The 9,523-nt window shown below is 54.7% G+C and overlaps 1 protein-coding gene across 1 annotated transcript; it reads right to left on the bottom strand.

Annotated features, from left to right (window-relative positions):
- Positions 1–1,927: 1,927 nt before the first annotated feature.
- On the bottom strand, positions 1,928–4,815 carry NKX2-1 (NK2 homeobox 1). The gene is made up of 3 exons (XM_049766684.1): positions 4,739–4,815; positions 3,623–4,008; positions 1,928–2,667 (listed from the first exon to the last, which is right to left on the bottom strand). Exons 1-3 carry the CDS (start codon positions 4,813–4,815, stop codon positions 1,928–1,930), a joined length of 1,203 nt encoding a protein of 400 aa, XP_049622641.1.
- Positions 4,816–9,523: the final 4,708 nt, after the last annotated feature.

Raw genomic sequence — 9,523 nt, 5'->3', positions numbered from 1 at the left:
CTATGCTTAAGTTGAATTGGTTTGATACACTCTTCAGGCCAAGAGAAAGTGCTGGGAGATTCAAACGTTCACTTCACTTTTCCTTGGTTGTTTCGCAGAAGTGACCTAAGAATAATACCGTTCTTCTAGTATCTTTGATTTCTACGTCTAAACCAATTCACCACAACCACCCTCCCAATCCTGTGTTCCCAAATGCACATATCTGGGCACAAAAGAGGTCAGGAAATTTAAAGTTAGAAGGAAGTTAAAGAAGATATTTTTGCTGGAGGAAGAATGTGGTGGGGGAGAAGTGGGATTGAGGAGTCCAGGGGGTATGGTTCAGTGGGAGGATCCAGGTAGGAATGGGGAGAATAGGAAGAGGAGGACTAATATGTAGAAACCTAGTGACACACAAAGAACAAAATTCTAGGTCCTAAAGTCTCATTCGGGGTGTCCCCAAGCCAACAGCCTAGTTGGCATCTCCAAAAGGCCAGAGAGATCTTAAGAAGCCAAGGGGTCCATGCAGGGCCCCTGCATGAAGATCATTGTTAGAACATAAATGAAACTCGGCAATGACTTCCCACTTTCTAAAAGTCTCCCTTTGAATTCTGAGAGGGTGCTCAGTTCCTGATTAGGAAAAAAGCAATAATAATCACTCATTCAGCATTATTTAAAATGCATGTCCAGGCCAACTATTTATAACATTGGTTCAGTTGTATAAGACAACTTAGTAGAGACTTCAGACATCTCTAAAGATTCTGAAAACTAGTTTTTTTGGATCCTTCCATTTTCTCTCCCCCTTTCATTTCTGGTGGAAGTAATTTAGCCTTTTTCCTTTCCATTAATGTGTCCCAGGACTGCTCAAGAAGTGGTTTCACTCAATCCAGAGAAAGTACAAAACTTAGACAAGAACTCTGGACTTGGTCTGCTTAGCTGATTCAGAAGCCTTTGAGCACCCAAAGTGTCCAATCAGTTAATGATAAGCTATCCCCCCCATGTAAAAAAAAAAATATAGCGCCATTTAAAGCCCCAAACAAAATAAAACAAGAGGAGGGTTTTAATCAGAAAAAGAATTCTTTTAATTTGTATAATTTATTAGAAGCTTCTTAGGAACTATATTTAAGCCAGATATCTACATAAGTTACAACAGAAAAAGACTGACGCTGCAAATACCAACTGCCAAATAATATACACAGATGTATCAATGCCCATAAAAAATAAAATGGGCTAGGAATGGGGGCTGGGTTTCCTTTTTCTTTTTTTTTTTCTTTACAACAAAATGTACAGATTCTAAAATCTAGGTGTTTAGTCCAACTTTTGACAGTGTTTTACAGCTACAAGTTCACATCAAACAGAAAACAATTTTAGCCAGGGCGGTCCCCACCGAGCAGGGGCCGCCGAGGGCGCTGGGAGGGGGCACTTCCTTTGTGTCACTGACAAGTGGGTTCTGTTTAAGAGTCTTTCCTCTCCAGGCCCCCCCTCTCCCCTTCCAAAGAAATCCTGGTATTTACAAGCGAGTGCACTTGGCGGGCACGATGTGCCCGCGCCTAAGTTAGCTAGTTTTCGAGTTCAGAGCCTTGTGTGCAGAAGGCCCTTTCCAAATTGCGCCCCGCCCGAGCGTGGGAAACCCATCCGAATCACCTAAAAGACACCTTCCACGCTGTTCTCGCCTTGTCCTTTTACTTAAAGACTCTTTAAGAATTGGATTCGCTTGGTGTTTTTATTTTCTTTTTGTAAAAAAAAAAAAAATCCCAGAAATTTTAGAAAAAAGAAAGATGTCCAGCAGTCTGGCCTTTGTATGAGTAGTCTTTCCCCCACCCTTGGTCTAACCGGGAGTCGGTTTTTAAGAAAAGTCTCAGAGCGTCGGGGCGGCGGGCGGTGGTGGAATGGTGGTGGCGGGCTGGAGGGGAAGCGGCAAGGCAGCACGCTGGGCCAGGCCCGGCCACTCTCACCAGGTCCGACCATATAGCAAGGTGGAGCAGGACATGGTGCTATAGTCCGAGCCCGAGGAGTTCAGGTGGGACAGGCTGGACACCTGGCCCTGCAGTGCCGCGGGGCTGGCGGCGTGGTGCGCCAGGTCCGGGGACTGGCCCGCGCTGCCCGGCTGGTGGCCCGGGTGTGCGCCCAGGCCGGGGCCGCCGCTGCCTACGGAGATGGCCGCGGCCGCCGCCTGCGCCGCCTGCGCCTGCTGCTGCGCCTGTTGCTGCGCGTGGCCTTGCAGGCCGCCGGCGCCCGGTGCTGGAGCGCCCGCCTGGCACGGTTTGCCGTCTTTCACCAGGACAGGCACGGCCACGCGACGCGGCGACTGCTGCTGCGCCTGCTGCTGCTGCTGCTGGCATCCGGCACCCCCGCCGCCGCCGCCGCTGTCCTGTTGCAGCTGCTGCTGGGCCGCCTTGTCTTTGGCCTGCCGCTTCATCTTGTAGCGGTGGTTCTGGAACCAGATCTTGACCTGCGTGGGCGTCAGGTGGATCATGCTGGCCAGGTGCTCGCGCTCGGGCGCCGACAGGTACTTCTGCTGCTTGAAGCGCCGCTCCAGCTCGTACACCTGCGCCTGCGAGAAGAGCACCCGGCGCTTCCTGCGCGGGGCGCTGGGCAGCGGGGCCATGTTCTTGCTCACGTCCCCCAGCGAGCCCAGGCCGCCCATGCCGCTCATGTTCATGCCGCTCGCCGGGCCCATGAAGCGGGAGACTGTAAGCGACAAACGCACAGCGTCGGCGGGGCCGGGCCAGGCCAGGCCGGGGCCCCCTCTGCCTGACTGCCTGCCATGCCAAGTGCCCTAGGCTGGCCAGCCCGGTCCGCCCCGACGGCGCCCTCCTCGCCTAGGCCACCTCCATGCGGAGAGGCCCAATCTCTGGGCACCTCCAGTGCCCGTCCCAGGCCAAACCGTCGAGGAACCAACCACTGCAGTTTCCCTGTCCTGACCCAATCTACCTCCTAGCCAGCACCGCGGACGAAGGCCGCTCCTCTTCCTTCATGCTCAACCCGGGCCAGAGACACAGGAGTCGCCGGCCACAGAAGGCGAACTTGGGTCCAGGCCGGGAGCTGGGGTCCGACCGTAGACCCCAACTCTGGGCAATTACTTAGGAGAGGGAAGTCTTCGCTTCCAGCCTCCCGACTCTGTGCCTCTGGGTCGTGCCCTTCACGAGGGCACTTGCTGGTGGGTTCGATCGCGCGCCTTCCCACCTGCCTACACTGGGGCTGGCGATGCGGCCGTGCCCGGCGCCCGAGGGCGTCCCCAAAAAGAGTTTTCTCGCCGGCCACTCAAGGCTGGTTATGCGGGCGCGCCGGGGTCCCGGGTCCCCCGGTAGCGGGCGGGAGCGCTAGCTCCGCTCTCTAGGATCTCGCGCGCCAAGCAAGGGGCGGCGGGCCGCTCGCATCTTGGACCTGCGGCCAGGACCCCAAGCGCCCCCACAAATGCCTCTCCTTCGAATCCCGCTGCCCGGACACTGGCGGGCTCCCCCCCGGCTCCCGCGCCCGACTCCCGGGCTTTCTTGCCCAGTCGCCCACCCGGTGCCGAGCCGAGCGCGCAGTCGGCAGCAGCGCCGCGCGTCGCGCGTGGCGTGGCGTGGCGTGGCGAGCGGCTCCCCCGAGCAGCGCCTCCCGAGCTCAGCCCCGCGGCCCTGCAGGGGGCGGCCTCACTTACTGGCGGGGAAGCGCGGGTCCGGGTTGGCGCCGTACCACGCCGGGCCCGAGGCGCTGTTCCGCATGGTGTCCTGGTACGGCGGCAGCTCGCTCATGTTGCCCAGGTTGCCGTTGCAGTAGCCCCCCACGGCGGAGTGCGAGAGCTGGGGCACCCCCGCCGCCGTCATGTGGTAGGCGGCGGTGACGGCGCCGTGGTGTCCCACGGCGTGCTGCTGCATGGCCGCGGCCGGCGGTGCCGCCTGGCCCTGCCTGTAAGCCGCCAGCGGAGCCCCGAGGCCGCCGCCCTCCATGCCCACTTTCTTGTAGCTTTCCTCCAGGGGACTCAAGATGTCAGACACTGAGAACGGCGTCGTGTGCTTTGGACTCATCGACATGATTCGGCGGCGGCTGGAGGAGGAAGGAAGAGGAGGAAAAAAAAGGGGAGAGGGGGAAGGCGAAAGCCTCGCTGCTTTTTTTTCTCTCCCTTTGCCAAATATTCTGGTGTTACCTTAACGCCGATCTTGTTGGATGGACACGTAACCGAGTGGACCGAGTCCGCCTTAATTGGCTTGAGTGGAGGCTCGGGGGCTGCCTCGCGTTTGTTTTAGCCCGGCGCCAGGTTTTAGGCAGCCACCAGAGGCGGGGCGTAAGCGCTAAAGCAACAAGACAATAGAAGCCTACATCTTGCCCGAGATAATTAGCTTACATGCTGATGACAAGGTAAACACCTTTAAGTTTCACTTGTCAGGATTTTTAGGTCTCTGAGACTGGGGGAGAGAGAGAGAGCGAGCGAGCCAGCGAGAGAGCAGATAGAGAGAGGCAGAGACACGACCCCCCAGCATTTCTTTCCCCCCTTTCCTGGACCCCCACCCCAGATTTTGAGGGGTGCGGGCGGCTCGAGAAGGGGGGAGGGGAGGGGAAGGAGGAGGGAATCGGCAGAGGGGAGGGCAGGAGGTGTGGGGTGGGGAGTCGCGGAGGAGGGAGGGATGGTGGGGAGGAAGAAAGGTGGATGCTGCTTGGCGGCCAACTTGCAGAGTTGCAAAGTGGGAGCCACTTTCCCAGGCGGTCCGGGTTCCCCGGGTGGAGGGTTCGAGGCTTTGGAGGGGAGAGGGAGGAAGGGACGGGGGAGCAGTTTCACCTGAGCCTGCCGGGGCTGCTTCTCCCTCCCGCCGAGGCCTCCCAGCCCCGCGCCTTCCCACCGCCTGCGGACCACATCTGGCTTGCCGGCGCCGAGCCCCAGTCGCTCCGGGATGAGCGCGCCAGTCGGGGAACAAACCCCTGGGCCGCGGGTCCGTCAGTCTGTCTGCCTCCGGTGCCGCCGGCAGAAGCAGAGGGACATCTCTGCTCCCCGCCCCCTTCCCCCTACCCGGGAGTGAATCCCAGCGGGCGGAGGGGGCGCTGAGCATGGGCTCCGCTGCCTCCGGGAGGCCGTCCCAGCTCCCGGGGTCCCCTCCCCCCAGCCCGGGGTCTCCTCTGCGGCTGGGGCCTGCCGCAGCCCGCCCCCACCCCACACACCCACCCACCCACCACCCCACCTCCGCGGAAGCGCCCTCTCCCCACCCCCAGCCCCGGTCGGAGCTAGCCCACCGCTAGCAGTTGAGCTGGGAAGCCGGTGGCCCGGAGGGGAGAGCTAACTGGATCTCAAGGGTCTCAAGTTGCCCCACCTCGAACAAACCTGGTGGCCCCGACCCTCGCCCATTGCCCGGCCCCGCCGCGGGAGTCTGGGACGGGCGCTGACTTTCCAAGGACGTCGAAGCCCCAGCGCCCGAGCCCGGGCCCGACGAGGCTTTCCCCTCTGCTGGGTGGGGAGGACGCGAACGGGGAGCGTCGAGCGCACCGGCCTGCCTGTTGCGGCGCGGTACCGAGCCCGAACCCGAACCCCGGAGGCCGGCGCTGGCCGGGAGGGGGAGAAGCCTCCCAGCGTTGACAGCCCCGCGGGCGGGAGGTTGAGCCGGGGCTCGCCTCCGCCCGGAGCTCAGCCATGCAAAAGTGCACTTGCTTCCCCGGGAATAACCAAATATCTTTGTTTAAAGTGGCGGCGTAAATGGCCAGTCGCTTTGTGGCCACGCTGGATATTAGTGGATGAGGATCATTCTGCTTCAATTGGGCGCCTCTCATCCAGCGAGCAAGAAAACTGCTTAGGAGGAAGCGAGTTTCCTGTCTGCGCGTTCCCAGGCTTCAAGTGTGAGCCCCGCGCCTTGAGGGTCCTTGGACGCCTGGAGAGGGGGAGCTGCGAGCTGCGCTTCCCCACGAGGCGCCAGGCCTTTGCGAAGCGGCTCCCACCAGGCCTGGGCCTGCTAGGGTCCGCACTGCGGAGCCCTGCACTGCGCTGAAACCAAGTCTCAGAATTACACCCCTCCTCATCCACACACATACACACCACTGAGTTTTAAACGTGTAGTTCTTGTTGTTATTTCCCCCCCTTTGGCATTTAGTCTCTTCTCCATACAAGGGGCTGAGAGGGCGGAGCGCTCCCTGGCGGGCCAGGGGCCTCGGAGACACTGCAGGGGCCGATGAAGGAGGCTTCACCAATTTGGTTATTGTTTCCACATCTTTCCCGTCCTTGTAGACAGACAAGGAGCTCCCGATGATGAACAGGCACTTTTGAGTGATTTAATTGTGCATCTAGGCTCTTTTTCCGCTGATAGCAATTGTAGTAGGGAAAGTTGTTCGGTTGCTTGGCTATTTTAAGATATGCATTCTCTTTTCGAGGATCGCTATTTCTGCACCCCCCCTCCACACAAGGCTGGCTTCTGTGAGGCCTTTCCTCAGCACCTGCGTTCTTCACCTGCAGGAGAGATGGCTCAGGAAACTCGTTCCTATCCCTCAGAAGCCCAAGTCCTGCCTGGCCCCAGGAAAGGAAAATCTCTCTCTCTCTCTCTCTCTCTCTCTCTCTCTCTCTCTCTCTCTCTCTCTCTCTCTCTCTCTCTCTCTCTCTCTCTCTCTCTCTCTCTCTCTCTCTCTCTCTCTCTCTCTCTCTCTCTCTGTGTGTGTGTGTGCACAGACTAAAAAAATAGCTGTCAGCAGTGCAGGGAATGGCGCCTGGGAAACTGGCTTCTCTGCCTTCCACCATTAGAGTTTTCTCTGGGGATTCCCATACTCTCAGGAAAAAACACTAAACCCACATTTTGATGAAGGAATCTTTGAGGCCAAGAAGCAAGAAAGGAAGATGATCTAGTCTACTAAGTGGGAAAACGAAATACAGACCTGATCCACAGGTGTTCTGGGCAGGTCCTGGGCTCTTCATATCAAGGTAGGTGGTTTTCCAGACATTTGTCTCCCTTACACTCTTTTATTTCACATTATCAGTAAGTATAAGAAATCCCCCCCACGTGTAAAAGCATGGTACTTCCCTCCCAATCTCACTAACCATCAAGAAGTTGGCTATTCTTTACAAGGTTTCAAATAAAAGCACACACACATTTTGAAATGCCAAAGTTTTTTTTTCCTTTTTTTTTTTTTTTTCATTTGGGGTGTTTATTAGCACCGCACCGATTTCCCTTCAAGGCTATGAATCTGAACAACAGAAAGGATTGGTTAGGCTACAGCCCAGGGCAGCACTTCCTGGGCCTGCAGTACCAATTCCAAAGCAAGACTGATACATATGGCAGGCAGCCTCCTCTTCCCACCACATGCCTCCTACATCTGGAAGTCAAGCAATCAAGGCTCTGGTAGGCAGATGCTGGAGCTAGTCGGGAGGAATGAAGGAACTGGTTCCCACTTCACCTCATCATTTCTTCCAGCAACCAGAAATGTGCAGTTCCAGTGCCACTGCTACCTGCCCTGGACCCTGAAAACTATTCCTGCCAGGTCATCTTACATACATGAAAACAGACAGACATATTAGAAAGGCACATGGTATATACACACACTCTTGAACAAGTACAACACACATAAGTGCAACATGCATATGCTCACAGAACTTTTTCCTGAAGATAACAGGACCAAGAATAAGCCCCCCCCACCCCGAAACCTGAGCAAAAGGGGGCATATCTGTATTTCTGAGCTTGACCAAGCAAAGACTTTGAGAAGTCTGAATTCCTTGATTGAAAATACTTTCAGACCTTTGGGGCCAATGATATAGTACAATGAGTAGGTGCTTGCTGACCTAAGCTTGATTCTTAGAATTCCATATGGTCCCCTAAGCATCACTGGGAGTAATTCCTGAGTATAGTTCCTAAGTATCATCCATCAAGTGTGGCTCCTAAAACCAAATCAAACCAAACCACCAACAGAAAGCAATGCACTTTCTATCTGTCCTTCCTAGCTCATTTAATTAATTAATTTATGGTTTTGGGGCCACACCCCAGCAATGCCAGGAGTTACTCCTGACAGGCTGGGAGGAGGACCATATAAAATGTGTGTGTGGGGTGTTTGAACCCTTTGCACTGTAAGCAAGGCAAATGCCCTACCTGCTGTGCCTCATCTAGCTCATTTTAAATGAGGTGAACCCACATTAAAGCTGTGGTTTTTCCTTGGCTACAGTGGACACTTGAGAGCCTTAGAACCTGTGTGTCCTTCTTTATCATTCACCTAACTCGAGGAGGAGATGGCTTAGGGTGCCTGTCCTGCATGATTTTTTAGGAGACTCAGTCCTGGTCACACTCAACAAAGTGAGGACTTGGACTTGGAAGGCACGCTGGACCCCAGACCCTCCAAGGGTTCAAATTGCAGGTCTTATGAGCAGCACCTGCTGGACTGTCAGATAATGTTTTACTCCCCTGTAGGAACCTAGAACTAAGGGCTCTGCTAGAAAAATACTTCTGTCTATAGTTTCAATCCAGTGAGGTCCACAAGGGTGTGACTGCCCTCTATGCTCTAGTCCCACAACTTCCTCTAATTTTTTTTTTCTAAGCCCCTTGTGTGGGCTGTGACTACATTTCCTTGTGCTACTGGTTTTCTCTGGCTATAACCATACAATTCATGATTCCTTCAACAAATACTCATGGAGAAACCAGCTCCATACCAGGCTACGTGTAAGGCCTGAAATTTCAGTCTTCAACATGCTCAATACTGCTACTATGCACTTGAAGTTTACAAACAAAAACTAAATTACCCCCACATAATGTGTATTTTTTGACAAACTATTACTTTAGTACTGATAGAGGGCTTCAGTAAAGGTTATTTTTTTTTCCCTTACGATTTCCTATTCTTTAACCTTTCAGGGGTCTTGGAAAAGAGCATCTGAGTAGAACTGAGGAGCCCTGGGGTTGGAGCCCAAGCCTTGCTACGTTTTTATCTCTGTAGTGTAAATTCCCAACGCAGTCTGGAGCATCTCCTATCAGTGTCAATGTACACACGGGTTGATTTCTGACTCCCCATCCCTCCCTCTGAGCCCTTGTTTTATTGCTCCTTCAATCCTCTACCACTTCAAAGACATATAACCCCTGGTTGTAGAACTGCAAAAAATAGCCCTAATCTGCCCTGTGTACTTTTCAAGTGGTCTGGTGATTCCAATATTCTAGATGAGATTGTATGCACCAGTCACGGAAAAATCCGAGACCACTGAAGTCGGAGCAACTTTGGGAACTGGCTAACTACTCAAAGAGAAAGGAGAACCACGCTTCAGCAGCTGCACCATTTGAAATGCGGAGATACCCAGAACAGGGTGGGAAGCGGTGATGCAGACTGCAGCTGCCAAGGCCCAGAGAGGCGGAGGTGGGATGAGGTGGGGTACCGCCATTAGAGACCCTGCCAGAGTTGAAAACGAATTCCTGCACTGATTCTACGTCTGAGTAGTTAAACTTCATTATCGTTTAACAGTTGAGATGCGGGTAGTGGGTACTGTAGTGGGGTGATCCCATCGTGCTCGGCTTAGAGGAAAGTCCACTTTCTAAGGCTCAGGGTTAGAGGAAAGTATATCTTCTAAGGTTCAAGGACAGCCCCTCCCCACCACCCCCCACCGAATTTTTGTAGTTTTGCA

This window comes from Suncus etruscus, chromosome 2 (genome assembly GCF_024139225.1).
Source record: "Suncus etruscus isolate mSunEtr1 chromosome 2, mSunEtr1.pri.cur, whole genome shotgun sequence".
Lineage (NCBI taxonomy): Eukaryota > Metazoa > Chordata > Mammalia > Eulipotyphla > Soricidae > Suncus > Suncus etruscus.
The sequence above is the reverse complement of the archived record's forward strand: the minus strand, read 5'-3'. Positions and strand labels throughout refer to the sequence as shown.